Source organism: Dipodomys merriami, unplaced genomic scaffold (assembly GCF_024711535.1).
Source record: "Dipodomys merriami isolate MVZ:Mamm:240054 unplaced genomic scaffold, mDipMer1.0.p SCAF_59, whole genome shotgun sequence".
In the NCBI taxonomy this organism is placed as follows: Eukaryota; Metazoa; Chordata; class Mammalia; order Rodentia; family Heteromyidae; genus Dipodomys; species Dipodomys merriami.
In genome coordinates, this window is record NW_027206168.1 from 7,250,359 (window position 1) to 7,267,720 (window position 17,362).

General features: G+C 43.7%; 1 protein-coding gene across 1 annotated transcript in view; it reads left to right on the forward strand.

The window, feature by feature from the left end:
- The window catches only part of Itgae (integrin subunit alpha E), a 71,339-nt gene extending 64,186 nt beyond the window's left edge, over nucleotides 1-7,153 (forward strand). The window contains exons 29-31 of the mRNA XM_070001758.1: nucleotides 2,985-3,080; nucleotides 5,905-6,015; nucleotides 6,930-7,153. Of these exons, the coding sequence (XP_069857859.1) occupies nucleotides 2,985-3,080; nucleotides 5,905-6,015; nucleotides 6,930-7,022 (300 nt within the window). The 3' untranslated portion in view covers nucleotides 7,023-7,153. The remainder of the gene's footprint in view (nucleotides 1-2,984; nucleotides 3,081-5,904; nucleotides 6,016-6,929) is intronic.
- Nucleotides 7,154-17,362: the final 10,209 nt, after the last annotated feature.

The window sequence follows — 17,362 nt, forward strand, 5'->3', positions numbered from 1 at the left end:
TGAATGACAACCCCTTTGTACAACTACTTAATGATAAAAATGGAAAAATATAATTTTAAAAATAAGTTAAGATTGGATGGTGGGTCATGCCTGTAATAGATATCTGAGGATTGAGGTTTGAAGCCAGTCAGGACAGGAAAGTCCCTGAAACTTTTTTTTTTTTTTGGGGGGGGGGTCCAGTCATGGGGCCTGAACTCTGGGCCTGGGCGCTGTCCCTCAGCTCTTCAGCTCAAGGCTAGCGCTCTACCACTTGAACCACAGCGCCACTTCCGGCTTTTTTCTTTTTGCTTATGTGGTGCTGAGGAATTGAACCCAGGGCCTCAGGCATGCAAGGCAAGCGCTCTACCACTGAGCCACCTTCCCAGCCCTAAAACTCATATCTAATTAATCACAGTAAAGCTGGAAGTAGTGTTATGGTTAAACTGGGAGAGCACTAGCCTTGAGCAAAAAGAAGTTTAGGGACAATGTCCAGCCCAGAGTTCAAGCCCCAGGACAGGCAAAAATAGTAAATAGTAATAGTAATAATAATAATTTAAAGAACAAATAGAAATACAAACAAAAAAGAAAAACACAATTCCTCAAAACTTTTTCCAGAAAAGAATTATCAGTGAATTATCCCACTGTAGTTTTAGACTCTGTATGAAGTCAGCTTTTTTTCATTTTATTAGCATCTTATCTTCTTACAAATGAGCTAGGAGTTGTTTGTTTTTTGTGGATAACTGAGTTTTTATTATATACATGTGAATGTGAACAAACTACATAAAATAGAAACATTCCATGTACATTTGATCTAGGAAGAAATTGAGAGACTTAATGGTTTAAAAAATAAAGATTATAACTTTTTTATTTTTTTATTGTGAAAATACTGTAAAGAGGGGTTACAATTATATGGGCAAGATAATGAGTACATTTCTTTTTTTTTTTTTTTTAATTGTATTTTATTTTATTTGAGAACATACTGTACAGAGGGGCTACAATTACATGGGCAGGATAATGCATACATTTCTTACCAAGCATTGCAGCCTCCTCCTTTGTTTACCCTTCACTTCCCTTCCCCGCCTCCCCCCTCCCCCCACCCAATTTTACCCCCCTCCCCCCACCCAATTATACCCCCCTCCCCCCCCACACCGACATTGTAAAGCTGGTTTTGACATGACATTTTGTACTTCTCATTGTTGCAACAGGTCCACCTGAATCCTTAAAGGACTTGTTTGTCCCCATCTCCTCCACATGTTATACTGACATCAAATATAGTGAAAGCGGGGGTTACACTGTGGGGGAGGGACATACAAAGCAACAAAGAAATAATCTTATAAATGCGTTAGAAACACATGCATGAAAGAAACGAAAACATTAAAATACATATTTAAGGGTTCATTTTCCTAACATCACATTATCTGACCTTTTCCGCTTGACTCATACCTATACTAGATATTGCAAATAAGGGAAACCATGGGACCTATGCTTCTTTGGGCCTGGCTTACTTCACTTAATATAATTTTTTCCAAACCTTTCCATTTCCTAACAAATGGGGAAATGTCATTCTTTCTGATGGAGGCATAGAATTCCATTGTGTATATATACCACATTTATGAGTACATTTCTTATCCTTGGTTATGGTTATGATGACTTTTAAAACTCAGTTATATCCACAAAAACATTTAAAAATTTATACTACAGGGCTGGGAAGGTGACTCAGTGGTAGAGTGCTTACCTTGCATGCATAAGGGCCTGGTTCGATTCCTCAGCACCACATAAGCAGAAAAAGCTGGAAGTGGTACTGTGGTTCAAATGGTAGAGCACTAGTCTTGAGCTGAAGAGCTGAGGGACAGCACCCAGGCCCAGAGTTCAGGCCCAGGGTTGACCAAAAAAAAAAAATTATACTATATTATTCATTGTGTTTTGCCTAAGCTATAAAAAATAAGCTATTTTTTAAAAAGATTAATACTGCAGTAACATGAATTTATTGTTTTTCTATAACGAGCTAAAATAAAAGTACATCATCAAATTGTATTTGTAACTTCTTTGCATAACATTACTTTTCTCCTCAGTCCTCACATTAGTAGTTTCTTTTCTTTTTTTTGGTACTGATCCTGGGGCTTGAACTCAGGGCCTTTTTGCTCAAGGCTAGTGCTCTACCACTTGAGCCACAGCATGCCCCTTCTGGCTTTATTGGAGATAAGTCTCACAGAATTTTCTGCCTGGGCTGGCTTTGAACTGTGATCCTCAGATCTCAGCCTCCTGAATAGTTAGGATTACTGTAAGGGTATGACCGACAGCAGCTGTCTTAGTACTTTCTTTTTATATTGTTGGTCATGGGGCTTGAACTCAGGGCCTAAGTGCTGTCCCTGAGATCTTTTGCTCAAGGCTAGTGCTCTACCACTTTGAGCCGCAGCACCACTTCTTGTTTTCTGGTGGTTAATTGAAGACAAGAGTGTCACAGACTTATCTCAGCCTCCTGAGTAGCTAGGATTGTAGGTGTGAGCCACTGGCGCCTAGCTAGAAAGAATGTTTTTTAAAAATGAATTGTCAAGATCTAGATACCAGTGGTCATGCCTATAATTGTAGCTACTTAGGAGGCTGAGTTCTGAGGATTGCAATTTGAAGCCAGCAGGAAAGTCCATGAGACTACCTAACTGTTCCCCTTCCCCCATCCCCCAGAAAAGGGTAGAAGTAGAACTATGGCCCAACTGATAGAGCACTAGCCTTGAGGGGAAAAGCTGAGGCACAATATCAAGTCTCTGAGTTCAAGCCCCATACTAGTACCAAGAAAAATTGTCAAGAATGAGTTTGGGTAAGGGAAAAGAAATAAGGAATAACTGCAAATTTCCTTTTTGAGTAATTGTGTGGGAGCTAAGTCCATTAACAAGGCTCACAAATATTGGAGAAGAAACACCTTTGAAGGGAAAGATGGTAAACTATTCAGAAACAGTAAATCCGTGTCTAAAAGATGTTTCTTTCCTTCCCTTTTTCTTGTCTTGTAGTTACTGAGAGATGTAACTGAACTGCAGATCTTTGGTGAAATATCTTTCAACAAGTCTCTGTATGAGGGACTGAATGCAGAAAACCATAGAACCAAGGTAATCATACCCTGGCTGTTTTCTGAGTAGTGCCCTGGGAAAACTGTCCACCTTTGAGGGTTCTGTACAGAAAACCATTTTCTTACTACTTCTGATCTTTTTCTGCTCTGTGACCTTGAGCTGTTCACATAATTTCCCAACATTGAAATGAGGCAATTGGATCAGAGATGTGAACGGAAGAGCTCTCCTTGAAATAAGGAGGCTGGAATCAACACCAGTATATTCTTCCACTTGGAAATAGGGTGACTTGAAAAATACTTAGGAAATATTCTGATTCTGGCTGGGAATGTGGCTTAGTGGTAGAGTGCTTGTCTAGCATGCATGAAGCCCTGGGTTGGATTCCTCAATGCCACATAAACAGAAAAAGCTGGAAGTGGTGCTGTCGCTCAAATGGTAGAGCTCTAGCCTTGAGCAAAAGAAGCTCAGAAACAGTTCTCAGACCCTGAGTTCAGCCCTAGGACTGGCAAAAAAAAAAAGGAAATGTTCCGTTTTCAGAATGATAAAACATTTTTTGGTACACATTAAATGCCTTCTTAGTGTGTAGATTTTATTTTTTTGTGTTGGTACTGGGGCTGGAACTCAGGGCCTGGGTGCTGTCCCTTAGCTTTTATCACTCAAGGCTGGGGCTCCACCAAGCAAAATAGAAGTATCTCATTATTGCACTGTCTTGAATTAAAAAGAAAAAAAGTATGGTATTATTAAATCCAATTATTACAGGAAAATGTTTTCTTCACTTTCCCTGTCTCCACACCTCCAGTTCCCTTTCCAAAGGGAGTTACTCTGATTGCTTCTTATATGTATATTCTTAATTTATTTAGATATTTAGATATTTTCCCCACTTACTGAAGCTTCATTTCTGTAATATAGATTCCCTTCTTTAAGTTCATTGTCATAATAAGCAAAATAACTAAGTACTTCCTGCCAGTAAACACCTGACTTGCAATGAATCTATAAATATGAATGGCTATACACTCAGTTGCATTTAGGCACAAGTAAGGGGAAAATACAGTAAATTTCCAGTGTTTATCGGAGATAAGAGTCTCATGGACTTTCCTGCCTGGGCTGGCTTTGAACCTCGATCCTCAGATCTCAGCCCCCGGAGTAGCTAGGATTACAGGCGTGAGCCTTTGGTGCCCAGCTTTAGGTGTTTTTTTGTTTTTGTTTGTTTTTTTTTTAATATTGATATGCTTGAACTCAATCCTTACTCTCACTTGGTGGTTTTCATTCACTGTTAACATTGAATCATGCATCCATTTCTGGCTTTTTTTGCTGGTTAATTGGAGATAAGCTCTTGGATTTGTTGATCTGGGCTGGCCTGGAGCTGGTATTCTTGGATTCCAGCCTCCTAAATAGCTAGGATTATAGGCAGGTGCCACTGGTCCCTGGCAGGCAGGGAAATCTTGATTGCCCTCTACACACACCTTCTGCCCTGCCCCCTTGCAGTATGCTCTGGGAGTACTGGGTCCCAGTAGAAAAGCACATTCCGATGTTTTCTAGCCAAGCCCAGAGAGAACTGACAGAGCCAGAGGAAAATGAATGACTTCTAGGGAGAGGCCCACAGGTATCAGCCACACAGGGACAGAACTTTGAATGTATTGTGTTTCCCAGAAATGTATCTTCTTAGATGATAAAGAGCCTGTCACATTTCCCCCTTGGGGAAGATATATTTCCAAAGACTTTCAGGGTTTGTGCATGATTTTAAAAAAAGTCTGTCAGTGGGCACCAGTAGTTCGTGACTACAGTGCCTATAATTATAGCTACTCAAGAGAAAAAAGTCTAGCCAGGTGTCGGTGGCTCATGCCTATAATCCTAGCTACTCAGGAGGCTGAGATCTGAGGATCGTGGTTCAAAGCCAACCCAGGCAGGAAAGTCCCTGAGACTCTGATCTCCAGTAAACCACTAGAAAACTAGAAGTGGCACTGTGGCTCAAAAGGTAGAGTGCTCACCTTGAGCTGAAGAGTGCAGGGATAGTGCCCAGGCCCAGAGTTCAAGCCCCACCACTGACAAATGAAAAAAAAAAAACAGAGAGAGAGAGAGAAAAAAAAAAAAATCTGAGAATCCCAGTTCAAAGCCAGACCAAGCTGACAAATCTTCAAGACTCTTACTGTTTTTGTTTCTTTTTGTTTGTTTGTTTTTGTTTTTGTCTTACTATTCTGGGGCTTGAACTCAGGGCTTGGGCACTGTCTCTGAGCTTCTTTTGCTCAAGGCTGGCACTCTACCACTTGAGCCACAGCACCACTCCTGGCTTTTTCTGTTTATGTAGTACTGAGGAATCAAATCCAGTGCTTCATGCATGCTAGGCAAGCACTCTACCACTAAGCCACATTCCCAGCCTAAGACTATTGCTTTTTGCCAGCAAAGTGAAAGCTTGAAGTCCAGAGTTCAAACCCCAGTACAGCATAAAAAAAAAAAAACAGTAACTCTTTCAGATTTAAGTTGATAGCATCTGGAGATTGTTTAAGTAAGTCACTGCTTTGAAGCTAATGATAATGGGTCTTAAGGACATAGGACACAGCTGGGTGTAGAATCCTGTCCTTGTTGCGAACGGACTGTCTTTCAGACTGTCAAAGCATCTTTCTCACAAGGTCGCACTCTCCTGACAAGTTAGCTTTTCTGGATAAGATAAACTATTTTGGTCATTAGATGATTTTAGATGACTCAAAATGCTGCATAAAGCAAATGTGCCATTTTTTTTTGCTCCAGTGTCCTCATTCTTGATCAATATACAGTATGTTGCCAAGGTCTCATATTTTGCTCTTTAAAATAATGTGGAATTTTTTTCCTCTTCACCCGAGTTATCAAGCAATCTTTGTGCCTTGTCTAGATCACTGTCATCTTCCTGAAGAGTGAAGAGCCTCCTTCTTTGCTTCTGATCATTGGCAGCAGTGTTGGTGGCCTTCTGGTTTTGTTGGTGATTGTAGCCATCCTATTCAAGGTCAGTTCTCTTTTTCATAGGGTAAGAAAGGACTGGGCTATGGGATTGGGCCCAGCACCCTCTAGTTGACCAACTTTGAACCTAGAGCAGCTATTCTAGGCTTGTGGCCACTTTTCTCTCTTGCTTTAACCACAGTACTGTGCTTTAGGCAAAACAGAGCTGCTTAAAACAGGTCTGATTGGCATTCCCGTCTTAAAATTCTTTCCCTGTCTTCTCCTATTCCAATGCCCAAACTATTTTATTGCTATTCTAGACCCTCTATTCTTTGGCCTCTGCTCCTCTGTGCTCCCAAGTCTTGCTTTTTCTTCCAGCCCAGTTGAAAAGTGCCTTAAGGTCATGTCTCTTCTGGAGCATTGGCTACTCCCCTTCCCAGGGTGCCTGTCCCCACTTTTCACTTTGCTCTAATTCATTCTTCCTTGAAAACCGAGCCTGGAGACATCTGGATCCTCCTAGTTGGGTTATGTGCTTGTCCTGTCAGCCTTCCAACTGTGGCAGTTGTCACATGGCATAGTATTATTGCCCTTCTTCCTGGATTCTGAGTTCTGGTGGTAGGAGGTCCTGCTTGAACTCATTCTGTCCTGGCATGGCAGGCTGCTTTGAGTACTCTTACATGAACAGGATTAGATCTAGTAGCGCTAGAAATCTATGACTTTGCAGAATGAGTTCAGCTGAAAGGGCTTAAGCGCTCTGGGTATCCAGAGGGAGGTGGGAGGTTTAGGAGGAGCACCAGGAAATGTAGCCATGAAGAAGGATCTGGAAGGACTGATGTTCAGGGAGAGATTCAGAGGAGGTCAGAAGGAGAGTCTGAAAGCAGAGGATTCTGGGGCTATTTAGGCAACAAGCAGATTGATTGTTTTGTAAAAACAGGTGGATATTTTAGGTCTGTAATTGTGCTTTCTCTTCCCTTGTTTCAGTGTGGCTTTTTTAAAAGAAAATACCAACGTCGGAACTTGGAGAGCATGAGAGCCCAGCTGAAATCAGACAGTGTGCTCGCTGAAGAAAATTAGAACTTGCTTTCTCATCTATTGGGAGAGAATACCAACCAGTCTCCACACTTCTAGAAACTTGGAACTTCCAACTACATTTCTATACAGTGATCTAGAGAAGTACCAAATGAATAGTATTGTTTTTGACTACACGTTGTCTCCAAAGTCTCTTTGTATTCTAAAAAAAAGGAAACTTGAGGAACATTAGTATTAAAGTTAGTTTTCTGGGGCTGGGAAGGTGGCTCAGTGGTAGAGTGCTTGCCTTGCATGCCTGAGGCCCTGGGTTCGATTCCTCAGCACCACATAAGCAAAAAGAAAAAAGCCGGAAGTGGCGCTGTGGCTCAAGTGGTAGAGCGCTAGCCTTGAGCTGAAGAGCTGAGGGACAGTGCCCAGGCCCAGAGTTCAGGCCCCATGACCGGACCCCCCCCCAAAAAAAAATGAACTATATAACGTGGGTGGAGATGGGAGGGAAAATCAGAGAGAGCGAAGGAAGGGGTGTTATTGTCCAAAAAAGAAATGTACTCATTACCTGATTTATGAAACTATAACCCCTTTATATATCATCTTTATAATAACAAAATTATTTTAAAAAATAAAAATAAGGCTGGGCACTGGTAGCCAACACCTGTATTCCTAGCTACTCAGGAGGCTGAGATCTGAGGATCATGGTTCTGCCCGCGCAGAAAAGACTGTAAGACTCTAATACACTATCAAAAAACCAGAAGTGGCACTGTGGCTCAAGTGGTAGAGCACTAACCTTGAGCTGAAGAGCTGAGCGTCAGCCCCCAGGCCCAGAGTTCAAGCCCCATGACCGACCAAAAAAAAAATAAGTATGCTGGGTGCTGGTGACTCATGCCTGTAATTCTAGCTACTCACGAAGCTGAGATCTGAGGATTGCAGTTCAAAGCCAGCCCAGGTAGGAAAGTGTGAGATGCTTATCTCCATTTAACCACCAGAAAATGGAAGTGGCACAGTGGCTCAAGTGGTAGAGGTAGAGCACTAGCCTTGTGCTGAAGCCCAGGCCCAGAGTTCAAGCCCTATGGCCAACAAAAAATAAAAATAAGTAAAGTAAGAGTATTGCTGGCTAGCAGTGGCTCATGCCAGTTAATTCTAGCTACACAGGAGGCTGAGATCTGCAGAAAAGTCTGTGAAACTCTTATCTCCAGTTAAACATCCCCCTTGTCAGAAGTGGGACTGTGGCTCAAGTGGTGGACTACTAGCCTTGAGCAAAAAAGCTCAGGGACAGATCTCAGGCCCAGAGTTTAAGCCCCTGGGTCAGCACACACACATACAAATATCTATTGATTATAGTATCTCAGATAAATCCTAATATTTTTTTCAGCTTTCTAAAAGAAACTTCAATGTGTGTGGGCGGGGTGTGTGTATGTGTGCATGTGCATTGAGGCTGAGGCTTGAACTCAGAGCCTTGTCTTTCTGTTGAGAATAGTGAGACCTGAGGTTAAGGCTAGAGTTCCAAGGTAAGAGGAATCACCCCCGGTCTATTTGGTTGGCCAACGTATCTGCTCCATTTGGTGGGTGATTGTGATTTCTGCATGTAGCAAAAGGCTGCTAGCCTAACAGGAAATAAGACACTGAGGTTTGCAGGAAGTTTGCCTCCTAATCAAATAACTGACTGACTTATGCTCAATAATGCTGTGACTTCCAGGTCATGGTTTCTGACTTGTGTGTGTCACAGATCCTTTTGATAGTTTAGCAACTCTATCTTTAGTCTTTTTTCCCCAAAATTTTATTAACACGTTCAAATATAGAAAAGTTGAATTGTACAGTGAATATCTGTATATTTAACTCCTTTTACTTACTGTAGTAATCTTTTACTCTGCTGGATTTATTACTTATTTTCTCATCTATCTATCCAACAACTTATTTTAAAAAATAAATAACAGTTTGGGCTGGGAATGTGGTTTAGTGGTAGAGTGCGTGCATAGCATGCATGACGCCTTGGGTTTGATTCCTTAGTACCACTTAAACAGAAAAAGCCAAAAGTGATGCCGTGGCTCAAGTGGTACAGTACTAGCCAGCACAAGAAGCTCAGGGATAGTGCCCAGGTCTTGAGTTCAAGCCCCAGGACTGGGGGAATATCTATCTATCTATCTATCTATCTATCTATCTATCTATCTATCTATCTATCTATCTATCTATCTATCTATCTATCTATCTATCTGTTTGCTGTGTGCCAGGGACTCACGCCTGTAATCCTAGCTACTCAGAAGGTTGAGATATGAGGATCTTGGTTCAAAGTTAGCCTGGACAGGAAACTCTGAGAGACTTTTATCTCCAATTAACCCCCAGAAAATCAGAAGTGGAGCCATGGCTCAAAGTGATAGAGTGCAAACCTGGAGCAAAAGAGCTCAGGGAAGGGTGGGAATGTGGCTTAGTGGTAGAGTGTTTGCCTAGCATGCATGAAGCCCTGGGTTTGATTTCTCAGTACCACATACACAGAAAAAGCCAAAAGTGGCACTGTGGCTCAAGTGGTAGAGTACTAGCCATGAGAAAAGGCAGCTCAGAGAGAGTGCCCAGGCCCTGAGTTCAAGCCCCAGGACTGGCAAGAAGAAATATAAAAGAGCTCAGGGACAATGCCCGGGCCCAGTTCAAGCCCTACAACCAAAAAAAGATATATATCCATATATATACATGTTTGAGCTGGATACTAGTGACTCATAACCTGTAATCATAGCTACTCAGGAGTCTGAGATCTGAGGATCAGAGTTTGAAGTCAGCCCAGATAGGAAAGTGTAGGAAATTTTTACCTTCAAGTAACTACAAAAAGCTGGTATTGGAGCTGTGACTCAAGTGGCCAAGTTCTAGTCTTGAGCACAAAAGCTTAGGGACAGTGCCCAGCAACAGTGCCCTGAGTTCATCCCCCAGGACTGGTACACCGCCATTTTTTTTAAAATGCTGGTATTGGAGCTTGAACTCAGGGCCAGAGCATTCTCCCTTAGCTGTTTTCCTCAAGGCAGGTGCTCTAGCCACAGCTCCTCTTCCAGCTTTTTGCTAGTTAATTGGAGATAAGAGTCTCAGATTTGTCTTCTAGGACTATCTTTCAATCATGATCCTCAGATCTCACCCTCTTGAGTAGCTAGGATTACAGGCTTCAGCCAGCAATGCCCAGCCAGTTCCATGTTTTATATTAAGATCCCATGCTCATTCTTCCACTTCAGTCTTGTGACCTGAGGGCAGGAGAAGGTGTAAGAAGAGCATCCAGATCAGGTGCAAGAGATCCACTGGGAGCTGGAGAACAATGGATTCTTTTCTAATCTCTGTCCCACATCCACAGTAGTGGTTTTGATTGCCTCATTGAATCTTTATCCATTTTAGGACCCAATGAACTGGAATTGAAGTCTTAACTATTTTTGTTGATGTTGTTTGTTGGGTTTGATTTTGTTCAGTGCTGAGGATGGAACTTGGAGCCTTGCACATGTTAGGCAAGTGTTCTACTACTGGACTACAGCTACATCTTCAGGTCATGTGATATTGAGACAGGGGCTCACTTATGTAGCTTGGGATGGCTTTGAGCTTGAGATCCTTCATCCACTTCCCAAGTTCTGGGAATTACTGCCCTGCCTGGCTAACTTTATTGTCTTAAATTTTGGTAACCAAGAGTTTCCTTAGATTTGATATTGGGAATTAAGTAATAAATGCAACCCATCAATTGAGATTACTCATGACTACAGGATATTCCCCACAGAAAGGATTTTTTCCTTCCCTGCTGACTGTGTTTAACAACATTAATAATGGATCAGAAATATCTATTAATGGAATATGTTAGTGATAGCAGGACTGCACAGAGTGTCTTTAAGGCCCTTGGCAAAGAGCCTTTCCCATTTTTGCCCTTTCAGACCTTTCCCATGCTTGGCTGCCTCCTGAGATACACAGAACTCTGAAGGAGCCTTTAAATCTACCTCCTGGTCCTCTCTCTCCCTTGGAGTGGGATATAAGAGTTAACTATCTCTAAGTGACATCTGAACTTTCCATTTCAAGAACAGTATTATTTTGTGGGATTTATGTTTTCTCTATTTTGTTTCCTTTAATGTCATGGAGACAGTTACTTCAGATGGTGAGCCTCTTAGACTAAGAGAAGACTTTAGTGGAACAGGAAGCTCATGTATCTTTGGAGACTACGTGCCCTCTCCAAGGGGCAGATGGAAATCAGTTATGCTGTTAGCCAGTCTCTTGCAGCCACCCACCCATTACAGGTGTCATTCCCCTTGTGTACCCTTTCTGCTCATCCTCTAGTGGGAACATTTCTAGAGTATGAGGAAATGTTTCTGCATTGGAAGTCTCTTCCAATGTGCCATTCTTTCTTCTAATCTGTAAAATTCACAAAGGATCTCAAATAGTGTATTCCTTAGAAAGACAAATTCAAAGTTCAGCAAATACACCACCAGAAAATGGGTACTCGGAAGAAGTTGGGTGAGGTCAAGGGGAAAAGGGTAGATGAATGAAGAGGAGAAGAGGGGGGAAATGCAGACCAAAATCCAATATATATCCTACAAAATTAAGAAGAGTGAGGGAAGGGGTGGTAGAAGGATGGGTGAGAATGTTAAAAGGGGTGACATTGTGTTCATAAACTGTTAAATGGCAACTCCTTTGTACAACTACCTAACGATGATAATAATAAAAACAAGAAAAAGAGAAAGGCATGAGAAAAGGCTGGAATCAGAGACAAGAGTTGGGAAGCCTCCACTGTGTGTGTGTGTATGTGCTAATTCTGGGGCTTGAATTTAGAGTCTGGGTGTTGTCCTCAAGCTCTTTTGCTCAAAGGTAGCACTCTACTACTATGAGCCAGAGCTCCACTTCTGGTTTTCTGGTGGTTAATTGGAGATAAAGGTCTCAAGGACTTTCCTGCCTGGGCTGGCTTTGAATCATGATCCTCAGATCTCAGCCTCCTGAGTAACTCTGACTACAGGTATGAGCCATAGAGACCAGCTGTCCCTGAGCTCTGTTTTGCATAAGGCTAGCACTCTACCACTTGAACCACAACTCCACTTCTGGCTTTTTAGGTAATTGGAGATAAGAGTTTCACAGGCTTTCCTGCCTGGGCTGGCTTTGAACCCAGGTTATCAGGTCTCAGTTTCCTGAGTAGCTTGGATTACAGGTGTGAGCCATTAGCACCCTACTCCACTGTGGGGTTTTTTTTTGTTTTGTTTTGTTTTGGTCGGTCATGGGGCTTGAACTCTGGGCCTGGGTGCTGTCCTTGAGCTCTTCAGTTCAAGGTGAGTGCTCTACCACTTGAGCCACAGCACCACTTCTGGTTTTGTGGTGGTTAATTGGAGATAAAAGTCTCATGGACTTTCCTGCCTGGGCTGGCACCGAACCACAATCCTCAGATCGCAGCCTCCTGAGTAGTTAGGATCACAGGCATGAGCCAACAGTGCCTGACTTACCACTGTGGTTTTAAATGGAGACTTTCCCAAGACTCAAAATGGAGCTAAATGTTCTCAGGAGCAGATCCAAACCACACAGAACAATAGGCTTGAACATAAGGCAAGCCTTAGGAACAAAGGAGATAATGTAAAGAGAAAAAGGCCCTTTAGAAATTGTTTAGGGGCTGGGAAGGTGGCTCAGTGATAGAGTGCTTGCCTCCTTGCATGCATGAGGCCCTGGGTTTGATTCCTCAGCACCACATAAGCAGAAAAAGCCGGAAGTGGCACTGTGGCTCAAGTGGTAGAGTGCTAGCCTTGAGCTGAGGAGCTAAAGGACAGCACACCCAGAGTTCAGGCCCCACAACTGACAAAAAAAAGAAAAAAGAAAAGAAAGAAATTATGTCTAAGCTGGGCATGAGTGGCTTAAGTATGTAATCTTTGCTATTCAGGAGGCTGAGATCTGAGGTTTAAAGCTAGCTAGGGCAGGAAAATCCTCGAGACTCTTATCTCCAATTAACCCCCAAAAGTCAGAAGTATTGCTCAAGTGATAGAATATCAGCCTCAAACAGAAAAGCTAAGGGACAGTGCCAAGGCCCTGAGTTCAAGCCTCAGTAAGCAATCCACTTTGATAGAAAAGATACTTTTTCCCACAACACACATGGATACAAGAAATTCATATTTAAGCCGGGCGCCAGTGGCTCATGCCTGTAATCCTAGCTACTCAGGAGGCTGAGATCTGAAGATCGTTGTTCAAAGCCAGCTGGGGCAGGAAAGTCCATGAGACTCTTATCTCCAATAAACCACCAGAAAACCGGAAGTGGTGCTGTGGCTTAAGTGATAGAGCGCTTGCCTTGAGCTGAAGAGCACAGGGACAGCGCCCAAGCCCAGAGTTCAAGCCCCACAACTGACAAAAAAAAAAAAAAAAAAAAGAAAGAAATTCACGTTTAACTCTTCATCACTTCATTGAACATACCTTAAAGCATCCAACTGGCTGAGACCAGTGAAGCTGAGAGTGGTTCACACTACTAAGCCTACCCTCCACTTCAGGTGATAGTGCTCACTATGATGAGGCAGTGGTAGGTACTTAGCAGGGGAGGTGGAGTCTTTGACAACTTTGTGCATCCCTGACTCCTGATCCCAAGTGTGACATGGAAGGTAAACACTAGGTGCTTAGCATGTTGCAGTGGTGCTCCTAAGCCACTAGGCAGTGGGTCCTCTCCCCAAGGTGTCTGTTCTCTCCACTGATCCCTGCAGGCACTGTTTCCCTCCCAGAAGTGCTGCATAACTTCTTAGGAGGACAGTGTCTGTGGGACCCTGGCCCTGGCAGTGGCCTGTAATGTCACATTAAATGACACACTAAATATCCTCCAGAAGAGGCCATGGTCACTAGAGGACAGAGCCTGAGAGCCCCAGTGAAGGCTCAGGAGACTGACTGGTAGAGCTTTTCAGCAATAGGAAGTGGGCTTTGCTCTGACCTTTCTGGATAGTTCAGAGCGAGTCTGGTGAGGCCATGTAGAAACAGTAAAGCAGCTCAGAGCAGCTAGGCAGATTGCTTGGGCCATAGATCAGCTCACTGAATCCTGTTCTGATAGAGATGCTTACGAGCAGCACAGTTACATGCTTTGTCTCTTCTGTGAAGTGCTTTGACTAGTGTACTGCAGGCCTGGAGGAATACTCTATGTGAAGATTGAACCAGGGCCTCCTGCATGAAAGGCAAGCTCTCTACCACTGAGCTACTTTCCCAGTCTGATAAGATCATTTTAACGGGGCAGCACAAGGCTTCCTAGAATCAAGCATCAGGCAGCAGCAGAGGGTGTACCTTAGTAGCAGGAACATAACATTTTTCTCCCACGACAAAAGAAAAATGGCAGGCAATTTGTGTGTGTGTGTGTGTGTGTGTGTGTGTGTGTGCGCGCGCGCGCGTTCTCACGCGCATTAGTAATGGGGCTTGAGCAACTCAGGATCTGGGCACTGTCTCTTAGCTTTTCCACTCAAGGTTGACACTCTACCACTTGAGCCACAGCTCTACTTCCAGTTGTTAGTGGTTAGTGGAGATAGTCTCAGGGATTTTCCTGCCCAGGCTGGCCTCGAACCTTAGATCTCATCTTCCTGAGTATCTAGGATTACAGACAGGAGCTTCCAGAGCCTAGGCTAAAATTACCTGACCCCCTTTTTTTGTGCTGGGGCAGGGTCCTGAACTTAGAGCTTGGGTGCTGTCTCTCAGCTTTTATACTCAAGGCTAGTGCTCTACCACTTGAGCCACAGCTCCACTTCTTGCCTTTTTGGTGCTTAATTGGAAAGAAGAATCTTACAGGCTTTCCTGCCTGGGCTGGCTTTGAACAATGATCCTCAGATCTTAGTAGCTAAGATTACTGACATGAGCCTTAGTAGCTTCCTTAGTAGCTAAGATTACAGGCATGGGCCACTGGAACCTGTTTTAAAGCTACCATTTTTTAAAAGCTTAAATGTAATTGAAAAAAAAATGATTAAAACATGCTAAGTTCAAATAGCTATGCTATACAGGTAAATATGAAGAATCTGTTAATGTTTAAAATGACTTTAAAATAATTAAAATTTAAAAATTAGCTATTTTAAAATTGTAGATCCAATAAATTTAACAAATGAAACCACAGTAAAAAGAGAAGCCCAGAGACAGAGAGAGAGGTTGGGGGTGTTGAGTTCAGGACTTGGGCACGGCCCTTGAGCTTCATTTGCTTAAGGCTAGCACTCTACACTTGAGTCACAACTCCATTTCTGTTTTGTTTGGTAATTTAATGGAGATAAGAGTCTCACAGACTTTCCTGCCCAGGCTGGCTTCAAACTACAATCCTCACATCTTAATCTCCCGAGTAGCTAGGATTACAGGCATGAGTCACAAGCACCAGAGAAGATTTATTTTAAGGAATAAATTTGACATGTCAGAATATGACAAAAATGAACAAAAACAATAGAGCCAGGCACTGGTGGCTCACACCTGTCATCTTAGCTACTCTTCAGGCTGAGATCTCAGAATTGTGGTTCTAAGTTACCCTGGGTAGGAAAGTCTGTGAGACTCTTTATCTCCAATTAACCTCCAAAAGGCTGGAAGTAGAGATGTGGCTCAAGTGCTAGCCTTGAGCAAAAATCTCAGGGACAGCACCCAGGCCCTGAATTCAAGAGCTAGTACTGTAAAACCCAATAAATTGACAGTTGTAAAATACATTAATGATTTTTGAGCATTAAAAAAACTAGTCAAGCTGGATGCTGGTGGCTCACACCTGTAATCCTAGCTATTCAGGAGCCTGAGATCTGAGGATCACAGGTCAAAGCCAGCTCATACAGAAAAGTCCATGAGACTCTTGTCTCCGATAAACTACTCAGGAAAAGCCAAAAGTGGGGCTGTGGCTCAAGTGGTAGAACGTTAGCATTGAACACAAAGAGATTCAGAGACAGTGTCCAGGGCCTAAGTTGAAGTCCCAGGACTAGCAAAAGAAAAGAAAAAGGCACATTTGACAGGCAACCAAGGACTGTGAGTATGCTTGATAGCTTGTGTAGTGAGGGCCTGAGTTTGCACAGGCAGCAAGAACAATCTGTAAGCCTTGGAGATCTGAGACAGGATTGATCAAGGAAAATGAGGCATGGGCAACAGCATCCAGGAATTCAGAGATGGACACTGTATTAATAGCTTTATTAAAAGCACATAAGCAGTATTTGATTTAAGCCTTATATACTTTCATAAGCTGCAACATCTTGTAGAGTAAAAGAAGAAAAAGAGCAGCTCTCTCCCTCTGACCTTTTTTGCATGTCCAAAATGATTAGAAATGGAGCAAAGTTTTCTTAAACTTATCCAGGAGGAGGATGTGGAGAGATAAAGAAAGGATACTTGGGGAAATGATACATCTTGGCCCAAAATATATTTGAAAACGTGTCTTAGGAGAGAAAAATGGACACTTGTCTTGAAAGGAGTGTGTGGCAGAATTCGTCCTTTGTTTGAAGGGATATTCAGACATCTATGATCCAGAATTAGAGAGCAGGCCAACCTTGAAATCTCTGGGCCCAGTTGATAAAACTGTCTAACAACAAGAATGAAGAAATAAAAAAAGATTAAAAGAAAAAGAAAAAGAATGAAGAAATGCACCAGGTCTGAGAATGTGGCTTAGTGGTAGAGTGCTTGCCTACCATGCATGAGTCCTCAGTACCACATAAACAGAAAAAGAAGTGGCACTGTGGCTCAAGTGGTAGAGCGCTAGCCTAGAACATAAGAAGCTAGGGACAGTGCCCAGGCCCTGAGTTCAAGCCCCAGGATTGGAAGCAAACACACACACACACACACACACACACACACACACACACACACACACACACACACACACACACACACACACACACACACACACACACACACACACACACACACACACACACACACACACACACACACACTAGCTCTACCACTTGAGCCACAGCTCCACTTCCTTAGGCCTCGCTTCAAACTGCAGTCCCCAGCTTCCAGAGTAGTTAGGATTGTAGGCGTAGCCATGAGCGCTCGGCTTGGGAAAGCTCTTTGCTCTCTATCCCCTGTTCCCTTCCGCTTCCCCCGCTCTATGTCTCCCCATCCCCGTGCCTCAGTTTCCCCATCTATTCAATGGGGGGCTCCCTTCTGCGATGTGTTTGGGAGAAGAGATAGGGCGCGGGAGGGTGCCTCGGAGAGGGCCCTTGACTCTTCCACGTCCTCCCTCCGCCGGCGACGGCAGTGCAGCCGCGCAGCGCGGTCCTCAGCCGGCCCTGGGCGTCCTCACCGGCCGGCGGCGCGGGACCGGCCCAGCGGGTCACTGTGTCCGCGGCGGCGAAGGCGGAGGCGGGAGGCGGGGCCGGGGCGCGGCCCCAGGCTCTGCGGTCGCTCCCGGCGGCCGTCATCGGGCCCAGCCGCCCGGAGCCCGCGCGCCCGGCGCCCAGACCCGTTGGAGCCGCGCGCCCCGGAGTGCGGCGGCGCGAACG